At 52.1% G+C, this 13296-nt stretch overlaps 1 protein-coding gene across 2 annotated transcripts in view; it reads left to right on the forward strand.

Moving 5' to 3' along the window:
* The first annotated feature begins 6603 nt into the window (after nt 1-6603).
* SPINDOC (spindlin interactor and repressor of chromatin binding) overlaps nt 6604-13296 on the forward strand; it is a 13030-nt gene continuing 6337 nt past the window's right edge. Inside the window, exons 1-5 of one of the 2 annotated variants that reach the window (XM_069566039.1) lie at nt 6604-7049; nt 10500-10829; nt 10904-11035; nt 11185-11322; nt 11469-11669. In XM_069566039.1, the coding sequence (XP_069422140.1) occupies nt 6923-7049; nt 10500-10829; nt 10904-11035; nt 11185-11322; nt 11469-11669 (928 nt within the window). In that variant the 5' untranslated portion in view covers nt 6604-6922. Of the gene's footprint in view, nt 7050-10165; nt 10830-10903; nt 11036-11184; nt 11323-11468; nt 11670-13296 lie in introns of those variants that run through there. The other variant, XM_069566038.1, reaches the window with a different exon arrangement.

Raw genomic sequence — 13296 nt, forward strand, 5'->3', positions numbered from 1 at the left:
GCAGCCACCGCTCCCAGTCAGTCATGTGATCACAAGGGTAAAAAACTGATACACTTCCAACCATCCTGCACCCAGACGACCATTCTGTTTTTCACTTTCAGTACAGTATTCACTAAATTACATGAGATATTCAACACTTTGTTAGAAAATAGTTGTTATTGTTGTTCAGTCACTGTTGTGTCCAGCTCTTGTGACCCCATGGACGGTAGCCCACCAGGCTCCTCTGTCCATGGGATTTCCCAGGCAAGAATACTGGAATGGGTTGCCGTTTCCTTATCCAGGAAACCTTCTCCACCCAGGAATTGAACCTGCATCTCCTGCAAGGGTCCTGCATTGCAGGTGGATTCTTTACCTCTGAGCCACTGGGGAGGCTCTTGACATGGCCATAGGCCATGACAAAAACTGATTAGAACAGCTAGGTCCAAGATGGCAGACAAGTTAACTTCCAGTAGACCTTGAGCCTCAAGTGACACACCCATCAGGACCAGGACAGTTCAGAGGCTAACCATAAAAGGCCAAAAAAGTGGGCGATGGCCCAGTCCCTGGCAATTTTCATCCCCTTCCTAAAATAGTCAGAATAATCCTCCCATTTCTTAGCCTATGAAATTATGCAGCCCATAAAAACTAAACATTGTATTGTATTTTGGGGCCTCTCGCCTTTTGAGATAGCCCACAGTCTTGTCCGTGGAGTGTGTTTCTCCCAAGGTCGTTCTTGCCTTTTGAGACAGACTGCATTCTGTCTATGGAATGTGTATCTCTCTAAAACAGTCCACTTCTTAATAAATCGCTTTGTCTCTCACTGAATTATTTCTGTGATGATACATGAGCAACCTGAGCTTCATTAAGTCCTGAGACCAGGTGTGTTATCTCAATTAAAAGACTCAGACTAAAAGACAATCTGAGTTGTACGATTTCAAACTTATGATAGGTTTATGGGAATAAACCTGTAAGTCAAGGAATATCTGTGTATGTTTGTGGGTTTGCACACTTAACATTATTCCATAAATGCTTTTCTATGTTGTTACAGTCTGGAAATTTGTTCGTTGTGGTGCTATCACACCATCAATTTAATTCCTGTTACTGGCTGTTTGTGATTTTTAGTATTTTACTATTATATTAATTTATTCCCAATATTCCTGTTGCATTCAATTGGCTATTTGTTTTTTTTAATATTTATGTATTTATTTGGCTGCATTAGGTCTTAGTTGTGGCACGGGGAACCTTCGTTGAGTCACGTGGGATCTGTGCCAGACTCTCTAGTTGTCCTTCGGCATGTGGGATCTTAGTTCCCTGACCAGGGATCAAAACCTGTGTGTCCCCTGCACTGCAAGGCGGATTCTTAACCCCCGGACCACCAGGAAGGCCCTGGCTGTTTTTCTGCCGCCTTTTCCACCATTGTTCCCCTCACATCAAGTGGAAGAGAGATGGCCATTGGCAGTTCTGACTGTTGAGTTCAGCAGCTGTGTAGTCAATCAGTGGGAGGCGTTGTATAAATACACTGCTATAGATGCGTATCGTTCATAGCCACTTCCCTGTCTAGTTACTAAGAACGGTCCTGAGTGGGCATGGCTTCCAGAAATTCTCTGAATGCCCACTAAGCAGATTCAGCTCACTTTGTGACACCAAAGTGCAGGATCAGAAGTCTTCTGCTGGTAGGAGTGTCTTCTACAGTGCCTGGCACCCAAGGCGCACGTGGGCAGTGGAGGAGAAGCAAGGTTTGAAGCGTACCCAGTCCCTGGTGGCTCAGACAGTAAAGAGACCGCCTGCAACGTGGGAGACCTGGGTTCGATCCCCGGGTTGGGAAGATCCCCTGAAGGAGGGCATAGCAACCCACTCTAGTATTCTTGCCAGGAGAATCCCCATGGACAGAGGTGCCTGGCGGGCTACAATGCATAGGGTTGCAAAGAGTCGGACATGACTGAGTGACCAAGCACAGAAGCTAGTAGATGGGAAATGGTGGGAAATCTCCTGCTATGTGGGAAAAAGCCATCGACAAGGAGAGAATAAGGATGATGCACAGAAAAAGGCAGAGACCAGGAATTGAAAGATTGGACTGGTGGTGTTCACATCCTGCCTGTCTCCCTGCCCTTTGCATGATCGAGTGTTCAACCCTTCCCTGTATTCCATGAGCCAGTAGATCCCCCATTTTAGTTTCGGCTTATTTCCTGTTTTCCTGTTGCTAGGTGTTTATTGCCCCCGGGCTTTTCTTCTGTTGTGATGCGCAGGGGCCACTCTCCAGCTTCAGTGCTCAGGGTTCTCATTGCGGTAGCATCTCTCGTTGCTGAGCACAGGCTCTAGGGCGTGCAGCCTCAGTAGCTGCAGCTAAGGTTCAGCCACTGCCGCTCCTGGGCTCTACAGCACAGGCTCTGTAGTTGCAGTGCTTGGGCTTAGTTCCCGGGCTAGGGATCAAACTCCTGCATTGGCAGGTGGATTCTTCTCCACTGAGCCACCAGGGAAGCCGCTCCCCGACGCCCCCACCCTGCCCTCTGCCCATTTTGTTTGAACAAGACCCTTGCAGTATAGACACCAAGCTGGTGCTAACACCACAGCTCCTGGGCCAGGGCTGGAACTAGAAAGATGGATGAGAAATGGACCTGCCCTCCAGCAACCCACAGACCAAGAGACTGGGAGATGCTGACAAGTGATTAGAGCACAAGTTTCACAATACAAGTGTTGGTGTGAGTACAGAATGCCACGTAAGTTAAAGTGCAGCCCCACACACCCACTCTTAGCCTTCAAACAGCCCTCTCTTCACGTAGAGCTCCGGCTGGCTTTTCCCACAGCAGCCCAGTTCTTGTCCCCTCTCATCACCAAGGCCCCAAATGCCAACAGTAAGAGCTGGATCAAAAGGAAATGCTTCTATTCAATGTCTTATAGTAACCTATCATGGAAAAGAATCTAAAAAAGTATATATGCAAATGGAATAATATAATTTGAAAAAGCTATATATATATAAAAAAAACTGAATCGGGGCTTCCCAGGTGGCTCAGTGGTAAAAAATCCACCTGCAATGCAGGAGACTTCCGGGAGACACGGGTTTGACCCCTGGGTCAGGAAGATCCCCTGGAGGAGGGCATAGCAACCCACTCTAGTACTCTTGCCTGGAGAATTCCAGAGACAGAGGAGCCTAGCGGTCTACAGTCCGTGGGGTCACCAGAGTCGGACAGGACTTCGTGAGTAAACAACAACATAACTGAATCACTTTGCTGTACACCCAAAGCTAACACAACATTGTAAATTAAGTAAACTTAAATCTTTTTAAAAAGTAAAAAAAAAAAAAAAAAAGCAATGCTTCATCCCGGCGTGGGCCTCCAGCTCTGGGATGACGTGGGGAATGGCCTGGAACAGCCAACTACTGGGACAGAGGCCACTGTTTTCAGGCCTCTCCTCTCCAGTCTGACCTTCCCCTGCTCTAGGAATCTCACAATCCAAGGCCAAATTCATGAGTTGCAGACATACTTGCCTAGTAAATCTCTACCCTCTCTCCTCCACACAGGCCAACTCAGCAATTAAAGTCCCAATTCCTTCAAAAAGGACTCAGCACAGACTATGTGTCCGACAGATGGGGACTGGTAATAGCTTCATTTAAGCTGGTCCTGGAGTTTCCCCTCGGATGCTCTGCGCAGGGAGGGCTCCCTCAGCAGTAGGTATCATAGAAAAGAGCCCTGGCTTTGCCGTCAGAATCACTCTGTGACTTGCAAGCTGTTTGATCTCAAGTGACTTATTTCTCTTGGATTCAGTTTCTTTGTATGCATATATTGGAGCTAATAATATCTACCCTTTCATTCATTTAAGAACTATTTAAAGTTCCCAGTAAGGTAGCGTGGTGCTGTAGTGGATAGAGCAAGGCCAGTGGATGGGTAGAATGGGCAGAACAGGAGTTCAGTCCTGCTTTTGCAACTGACTGGATTTCACTCAATAGAGCACAGGATGTAAGATGAACCATTATTTTAGGCAACCCTAAAAAAAAAAAAAATGCTGCCAAGTTTTGACACAATGAGTTCTTATCTCTTGGAATTGTATAGTTATTTAAAGAGCTCTTTGAGACATTGTGACATAGATTTTTATTATGTATCACTCTTTATATGTATAAAAATGGAAAATGTAAGCAAAATAAATCTGTTGAGGTTGTCAAAGCCCTTGACCAAAGACCACCAGAAACACACCTGTAGTCAAAAAGAGTCAGGTTTATTTAAGAGCTTATCCTGAGAACACCCTGTGTGTGTGTCCTTAAATGTGGGCTTTTTCCCCTGGTTCTGTGGAGGAATTAGGGAAGTGGGGACAAGGTCTGGATTGAAGGCTATCAAGAAGCAGGGGCAATTCAGAGACTGGGTATCTTTACAATGCTTACCTAGGAGGCAGGAAGAGTCAAACAGGGCTAGATTTGTATCTTTGGTAAAGAAGCACCAATTGGGAATTCCCTGGTGGCCTAGAGGTTAGGATTCTGGGGGCCTGGGTTCAATCCCTAGTTGGGGAACATCCCACAAGCCACGTGGTGTGGCAAAAACAAACCAAACCAAAACCAAACCAGAAAAAAAAAAACCCACCACCAATCACTCAGAGAAAGGCCAAGTCATTTTTGTGGTCACAAAGTGGCCGCATGTGAACATCTAAGCATGTCTCATTGTAAGCACTGATAAATAACAAAATTCAACTGAGTAAATGTGAATATTTAATTGGCTTTATCTAATGATTCAGCATCCCATCCAAGGAACAGAAAAGTGCTCCAAGGAACTGTACAAAAAGGAAGGTTTTTACAAAAGGAAGGAGCGGTGAGTGGGGAAGTTATTAGCAAAGAACTTTTCCAGTCTAGGTTATCTTCTTTTCAGGGGAAAGGGGACAGAAGGGGTCTTTTATGCAGATTACCTGACAAGTACTGATCAGGAAATTTCAGATTTTCTATTTATAGATCACATTCCTGGGAAAGGATGAAACTGCAATTAAGGCTTGATTTGCTGTCCTGAGGGCAAATGGCTCCATTTGGGGCTTGTTTCTTCCTCTTCTTCTTAAAATAGCAATAGTTTATGTTCTGCTGGAATCATCACTATAGACTATCAGAAGGGCCATCTTATACTTTCTTGATAGTCCTAAAACTTCACACTGGTGTCCATTAGAGAAAAAAGTACCCCCACTGTAAGATGTTAAAATGCAGGGGGAAATGCTCATGCTAGATTTGATGAAATAGGATTCATGCTGATTAACTTGAGCAAGTAATAAAACCCTGTAAGGCTCAACTTCCTGCTAGGTAAAATGGGAACAATACAATCTACCACATAAGACATTCTGAGGTCTAAGAAATAATGTCTACAAAGTGCCTGGTATAATATTGGGTATATCACTCAAGGTCCAACCACACAAACAGGAACTACTTTTAAGTATGTAAACCAGAAAATCCAGTGCCCCGTATTGGTGACACAATGACAGGGGTGATGGAAGGGCTGAGAAACCCAACAGGACAATGAGGCGACCCAAAGATTAGGAAAAACAACAAGCTGCCCAAACTCCTAAACTAGAGGGACAAATGGGAGGGGGTGGAATTAATGGAGAGTGGGGGAGAGGGTCATCCTTGAGAAGTTGGAACCACAGGCAAGAGAAATAACCTGGCTTTTTCCTGCCTCCTACCTTCCAGTCTCCTACCTCTGTCTCCGTTTCGCCAAACCCAAGGCTGAATGAAGGCAGCTGTTCTGGAAGCCTGAGAAACTGCACCCTTCAGGGCAATACAGAGCTGAGCAGAAAGGCAAGGAAGGGGTCTGCAGCAAAGGGAGCGAACAACTTTAAGACAGAATTAGAGTAAACACACTTAGTAATACCTTTATTCTGATCTGGTACAGTTGCATTTTAAGAGGGATTTTTCAGTGTCAGGCATGTCCTCCACTGAATTCTCCTGAGGGCTTCTACAGCAGACGGAGATGCCCATTCTCTGTCGCAGAGGTCAGAGCTCAACCTGACCGGAATCATGGTGCAGAGCGTCATGGCAACTGGACTCCGTCCCAGGCCTCTCAAGGGCTTCCGAGTGACCTTAGTGGGTAGGAGCACGATGTCTGGACTCGCGTTTAAAAGATGGAAATCATAATCCTCGGCCGATTGACGCGCGCTCACAACACTCCACTTGGCATCTTCATCCTTGTCCAGAAGGCTCCACAATGTTTTGTTGTTTTTTTTTAAATAAAGGATTAAATAGTCTAAGAAAACAGGTAACGTATCCAAGGTCCCAAAGCTGGCAAATCCTAAGGAATTCAGTCTCTACTCTTCCCACGCCAAAGCCCTTTCCGCTCCCAAACAGGTTCTTCCCTCGCCCGCGGCATCTTCTGGCGGAGGAAGGCTTGTTCAGGGAAGACTAGAGTCGGGGTCGATCAAAACCCTAGGGCGCCTGGTAGCGTTCTACGTGCAGGCAGCGCGCCCGTTCGGCGTCTCAAATGGCGGGAGACCCGTCAGGCTCGGGTGGCCGGCTCCAGACGCTCCCGGCCGCGAGGAGCTCAGGGTCCTCTCCCGCGGGCCAGCGACCCCCACCTCAGCGCCCTGGGGCAGCCGGAAGCCGGCGGCCCTGCCCGCCCCTGGCGGGTCCTGGGGATTCTAACGGAGCTGCGTGCCCGGGGCGGGGCCACGCGCGATTGGCTGCGCGGAGTCGGGGGCGGGGCCGCGGCGGGCCGGCCGGGCGGGCGCCGACAATGAGCCTCCATAAAAGGGAGCGGCGGGGGGCTGGGGCCCCGGATTGAGCCCTCCCCCCCCCCACCCCGGGGTCCCGACGGTCTAGGTCTCAGGGAGGCCCAGACGCTCCCGTCCGCAGGCTGGGGCGGCGGACGGCGGTGAGGGGACCGCACGGGGCGCGAAGTGGCAGCCGCCCTCGGCGCCCAGGCCTGCGCGCCTGTCCTCGGCGTCCGGTCACCAAGATCCCACCGTACCCCACCCCCCGGGCCGCGCCATGGCCCTGAAGGCCGAGGGCGCCGCGCTCGACTGCTTCGAGGTGACGCTCAAATGCGAGGAAGGGGAGGATGACGAGGAGGCCATGGTGGTGGCCGTAATTCCGCGGCCCGAGCCGATGCTCAGAGGTGAGGAGGGGAGGGGATCCCACTTCCGCGTCACGGTCCGGGCTCGGCGTCCCCTCCTCAGTTGGGGATCCGGGTACCCCTCCCCCACCTCCAGTCGGGTGCCCAACCGCCCCCACCCGACTCCAGCCTGAGGCCCGGGCGCCCCTTTCCTCACAGAGTCTGAGGCCCTGGCGCGCTTTTGCTCCACCCCCACACCAGGGTTTGGAATCTCAGGCCTCCCCGAACTCCCCCGCCCCCTGCCCCCCGCCCGGGGTCTGGAGCCTTCGATCCACGCCCGGCGCACTCTGGATCTTCCGGTGCCCGAGCGCCCCCTCGCCCGGGCCCGGCACGACGGCTTCGAGGTGACGCTGGCGGGTCCCCCGCCCGGGGAGGCAGAGGCAGGCCCAGGGGCCAGGCTGTGTTCAAGGCCGAGGGGCGTCAAGGCCTCCAGGCCGGAGGCAAGGGCCCTTCCCCTCGGGGTTCGGAGCGACTCGGTGGGTGGAGGCAGGCGCCGGTGTAGCCCGCCGAGAGGTGGATTTTAAGGGCGCTCCAAGCATAAAGCTTTCCTGCGCTTCCCCGCCACAGTTCCCAGGCCTTGTACACGCATAAGCCACAGGTGTCAGGTTCTGGCGCTAGAGGGGTGAAAAGGATTGCTCACAGCACTCAGTTTTGGAAAAGGAATGTGCTACAGGAGCCCCCGGCCACTCTAGAGGGAGACGGGCCTCGAGAGGAGATTTGAAGAGCAATGTGTAAGCACTCACTTTCCCTTCCTCCTCCACCGATTTTTCCAGCCCTCAGGATGTTTAGGGCCCTAAGAAAACAAAAGGGCCACCTTCGTGGAAGACATACTATTCATGAAAATGCAGATCTTTGCATTCCTGGATACCTTCTCTCTTAGTGGGGACAATACCCAAAAGCTTGAGAGCAAGGCCGTTCATTTAGCTTCAGCAGAACATAATGACATCTCCCTACACCGCCTCTCTTCCTTTTTGGAGGGCTTAAAATGAGGGAAATAAAACATTTTCCATCCGACAGAGTTTCTCTCCCTACCTTTGCTAGCATTTATTGAGTGCTCAGTGCCATGCTGTCTCAGTTAACCATCTCAACAACTGCGAGAGCATCCTTCTTCCCCAGATAAGTGGATTCATGCAACAAGTATTTGGGGGCACCTCTTATATGTCAGGGCTTCCCAGGTGGTGCAGTGGTGAAGAACCCGCTTGCCGGTGCAGGAGATGGGAGACGTGGGTCTGATCATTGGATTGGGAAGATCCCCTGGAGCAAGAAATGGCAACCCACTCCAGTATTCTTGCCTGGGAAATCCCATGACAGAGGAGCCTGGCAAGCTGCAGTCCATGGGGTCACAAAGGGTCAGACACAACTGAGCACGCACACTTACATGTCAAGCACTGTTTTAGGCTGGGCATGCTAATTAGGGTAAACAAAGTCGAAACCCTGTTCTTCTGGAACTTGTGTGTTTATATACACAATGACCAGAGATAGATGAATATAAATAAATGTATAGCTTGTCAGATGGTGAGGAGTAGTTCAGAGAACACTGAATCAAGATAAGAAGAGTGAGAGTGGTTTATTTGGAGTATCAAGTAGTCAGGAAAGTCTTAATAAGGTGAATTTTGAACATAGACCAAAAGAAGTGAGGAAGGGAACCCTGTAGATAATTGGAAGTAAGGCATTTTAGGCAGAACAGCAATTGCGAAGATCCTGGAACAGAAGTTTCTTGAAAGGTTTGGTGCACAGGGGTAAGAAAAACACAAATTCAAGGTTTTTGGTTTGAGTGACTGGAAGGATGGACTTCCCATTTGCTGAGACAGGAAGACTGAGGGGCAGGCCTGTAGGAGGTTACAGTTTGAACAAGACAAGTTTGAGAAGCACATTGAAGCACAGAGGTCCGATGAGAAATAAGACACGTGACTCTAAATTTCCTGGGAGTGTCTGGCTAGAGGTGTAGACATGGGAGTTGTCATCAGGCAGCCTTTGTGGCAAGACCACCAGAGGAAGGAGATGGACAGAGAAGGGGTCCTAGGACTTGAGTCGTGGAATGCTCCACTGGTTCCAGCTTGGAGACTGAGTGGATCCTTACCAGACATTGCTGAATGCCACAGCATGCCAGGCACTGGGCCAGTTGCTGGAGATACAGGTGTGAAGGATCAAAAAATCCATGCTGTCACGGACCTGCGGTGAAGTGAGGAGACACAGGGAACAAGGAAAGCACATGTGTTGTCAGGCAACATTGTGTGCTCTGGAGGAGATGTAAGTGAGGGAAACAGGACGCTCAGGTGGGGCTGATGGCCGCTTTCTCAGGAATGGCAGGCAGGCCTTGGTGAGAAGACGGTTCTCTCCTAGAGAAGGAACCAGCATGGGTGCCCGAAAAAGAGCCCCTGTGAAGTAAGGAAAGAACCAACAGAAGGTGGTGCGCTGGAAACCAGGTGACAAAAATCAAGATGGAAGCAGTGATCTGCCAGGGGATGAAGTTGAAGCGCTGACCGCTGGGTGTAGCATTGGTGACTTTGACAAAGCTATTTTGGAGAAGCGGTGGGAAAGAACTACAGCCACCGTCACCTGGGGGAGAGGTACTGCCCAGCCTTGGAGCTAAACCTTCTGAGACCAAGCCAGTTCTCAGACCTGTTTCAAATGCCAACCTCTTCCAGGAAGTCCCCAGGTATTAGGACCTCCCATGTTTGTGTATTGTCCCATCCTCTCAGGTGAGAGAGAAGTGCACCCACAAGGGATTAAAAGCTCTGAGCTGCTAGGCTCACGAGGATCTGAGCCTGCATCCTTTGTGAAGCTGAGAACAGTTCCCACCCTGTCAAATGTTACGGTCCCGTGTGCACAGGGAGCAGGTGCTGGGTCCGCCCTTGGGGATGGACAGGGTCACCACTGCAAAGGCTTTGGGGGAGAGGCCTCTTGATAGGGTCCCAACGAGTGGAGGACCAGGCCTGGATGCCCTTCGCTGACCCAAGGCTCATGGAGCATCTCTTTCCTTGCATACCAGGCCTTGCAGGAGAATAAGATGACAAAGTTTGCTGGTCTGGTCCTTGAGGATGTGAGCACTGTCAGAAGTCAGATGTGGATACTATCAGCTGCCGGGGATGGGTGATCGGAAAGGCTTCACAGGGCCGAGGATTTGAGTAGGGCCATGAAAGAAGTAGAGGAGTTTGCCAGACTGATGGGGTGGTCTGAACAGGTGTGCCCAGACCCGAGCCATGCTGGAATGCAGTCTTTGGAAAAACCTGTTGGACCTGTGGTCAGAGACTAGATTGGGCCAGCTGGATGTGGTGGTATATCTGCTGCTTTTATCATGGCTAGTGCCTTGTGGGCTCCAGAGGGGGGAGAAAAGAGACTCTAGGTGGGAAAGGTCCTTCCCTGCACACACCGCCAAGCTTGGGGAACCTCGGTCTCTTGCTGGTGTGGGCACCTCTACTGATAACACCTTCCCCCTCCTCTCCTCCTTAGTGGCCCAGCAGGAAAAGATCCCACCTCCCAGGCCCAGCCTGCTGGAGGCAGGCAGCGATGGCTCTGAGGAGCCCAAGCAGCAGGTGTCATGGGAGCAGGAATTTCTGGTGGGGAACAGCCCGGGAGGCAGCGGGCGGGCGCTGTGCATGGTGTGTGGGGCCGAGATCCAGGCCCCCTCTGCAGACACGGCGCGCGCCCACATCCTGGAGCAGCATCCTCACACCCTGGACCTGAGCCCTTCCGAGAAGAGCAACATCCTGGAAGCATGGAGCGAGGGGGCGGCCCTTGTGCAAGACTTTCGAGCGGAGCAGCCGTCCCCACACCACTCAGGTAGTGGGGGCAGGAGTTGGGGCGGAGGGGAGAGTCAGAACTTACGGTTGATCACTGGCATCTGCCCGCTTCAGACTCAGGCCAGGACTCCGACCTGGACCCTGCCAGGATGCCAGCAGAGATTGTCGTTCTCCTCGACTCCGAGGACAACCCATCCCTCCCCAGGAGGACCCGGCCCAGGGGACTTCGCCCTCTGGAACTTCCTGGTCAGTTATCCCAAAGCCAGCGAGGCTGAGTTGGGGTGAGGGTATTATGAGCCCCGCGAGCTGGGTGGAGACAGGCTGCTCGGCAGGTATCCTGCAGCCCCGAAGTTGTGGGAGTCAGGCCTCTTAAAAACGTCTTTTATCTTTTGCAGCGGCCCCTGTCCCAGAGCCAATAAGCAAGAAGCCCCGTGGTCAGAGATGCAAGGAGCCCTCTGGGGAGGAGCCGGTCAGGAAGAAAAGAGGCAGACCTATGACCAAAACCCTGGACCTAGATCCAGACCCTGACCCAGGTGAAGGGGAGGAAGGTGTGGGCTCCAGGGGGAAAGCTGGGGCCGGAGGGGTTGGGGTGGGAGGTGCAGGGGTCACATGTACCTCAGCCTAGGCCCAGGCGGGCCTTGGGAGTGTGACCTAACAGTTTGATCCCTTCCTTCCTCAGACCCCCAGTCGCCGGACTCGCCCATGGAGACCTTCGCTGCTCCGGCCGAGGTCCGGCACTTCACGGATGGCAGCTTCCCGGCCGGCTTTGCCCTCCAGCTCTTCTCCCACACCCAGCTCAGGGCCTCAAACCGCAGAGACTTGCCCAAAGAGGGGAGAGGGGCCAAAGGAGGTTGTCTCCAGCCGGAAAGCCCCTCCCCAGGTGAGCGCCTGAGTCGGGGGTGACAGGTGTGCAGGGTTGAGAAGGCCGCGTCCCCGGGGTGGAGCCCCAGGCAGAGGTGACCGGCGCTCTGGTCCCTGGGCGGCTGGGCTGGGGGCAGGTGAATTTGAATACAGCAGCCGGCCAGAGAGCTGAGGTATCTGCACTCTCCTTGGGAGCATCCTGGTCGTTAGGTTGAGTTAGGCCAGTGTTCCCCGAAGCCCGACACCCATCACTGCACTCAGGGTTGATTCCAGCTGGGGCCTGAGGTGCCCACCAGGGGCCTAAATGGGACTGATAACAGGAGACGAGGGTCAACAGGCCACAGACCCTCAGCCCAGGGTGTGTCTGGTAATAGCAGTGGGCACTTGGGTTCATAACCATGTTCTCTGATTTTAAGAAACTTTTATATGCAGCTCATTTGGCGCTTATAAAAGTGTCTTTTTTCGAACGGACAGGCTGAGTCTCAGAGAGGTGGTTCCTTTTCCATGTGCACGTGTTCCCTTCCTGTGGCTGCTGTAACAGATTGCCACAAACTCAGTGGCTAACAACCGCAGATGCCCTGCCTTTTAGTTCAGGAGGCCAGCGGCCTGGTACGGGAGCTGTCAGCGGGCTGCAGGCGGGGTGTCGGCAGGACCAACTCCTTTCTGGCTCCTAAAGAGGGAGTGTTGCCTCCTGCAGCCTCTCGCCGCTGCTTGTATTCCTCAGCTGTGCTTGCATTCCGTCTTCAGAGCCAGCAGTGGCCAAGCTTTCTTAGGCGGCGACTTTCTTAGGCTGCCATCTTGGGTTCTGGGTCTTCGACTTCCTCTTTCCCCTTTAAGAACCTTGGTGGTTACACTGAGCCCGCCTAGGTTATCCAAGGCTCCATTGAATTTTAAAGTTGGTTGATTAGCAACGTCAGTTCCTCCTGTAGCCTTGATTCTCCCCCACCATGAACGAACGATACTCACAGCCCTGGGGATTAGGACCTGGACATCTCTGAGGGACTGGTACTCTGGCTAGCGCAATCACCTAACGCGGCAGTAGCAGAACTGAGATGAGACTGGGCTGTGTTCCAGCGGGGCGCCTGGTGCCTCTGTCTCTCCATCTCACCAGGCCAGGCCCTGCTCGCAGCATCTCAGGTGCAGAAAGTGGTTCTTGAAGGAGTGAATGTGACATGCAGGGTACCACATCCCGGCCCACCTGAAATGGGCACTTGGAGTTGATGCCCCGAGAAAGACGGCATACAGGGTGCTGGAGGCTCCCCAGAGCAGGGCTCCCAAAAAGGAGGTGTGCTTTTTGCGTAAAGAAAAAACACTTCCCTTCAGCCCACGTCACCCCGTGGTAACCACTGTCAAAAATCTGGCTTATGTCCGTCTAACCTCTCACAAAGCTCTGCATGCACATAGGTGCCTGTACACTCCCGTCTGTTTATTTTTTACCCAAAGGGCCTCTGCTGTCTCCAGTCTGAAGGCGGGCCTCACCCCTGTGGGGTTTTAACTGTCTCAGGTCTCAGCTTGAGTCACTTTGTGTCCTGCCTCCCCAGGACCGCACTCTGCCTCGACTCGTGTGTTTCCTGGTCCCCTTCGTGTTGTCAGCGGACCCCTGCTGTACATAGCTGACCTCTCCCACTGGCTGGTGGGTCTTCTGG

The sequence above is a fragment of the Ovis canadensis genome, chromosome 21 (assembly GCF_042477335.2).
Source record: "Ovis canadensis isolate MfBH-ARS-UI-01 breed Bighorn chromosome 21, ARS-UI_OviCan_v2, whole genome shotgun sequence".
Lineage (NCBI taxonomy): Eukaryota > Metazoa > Chordata > Mammalia > Artiodactyla > Bovidae > Ovis > Ovis canadensis.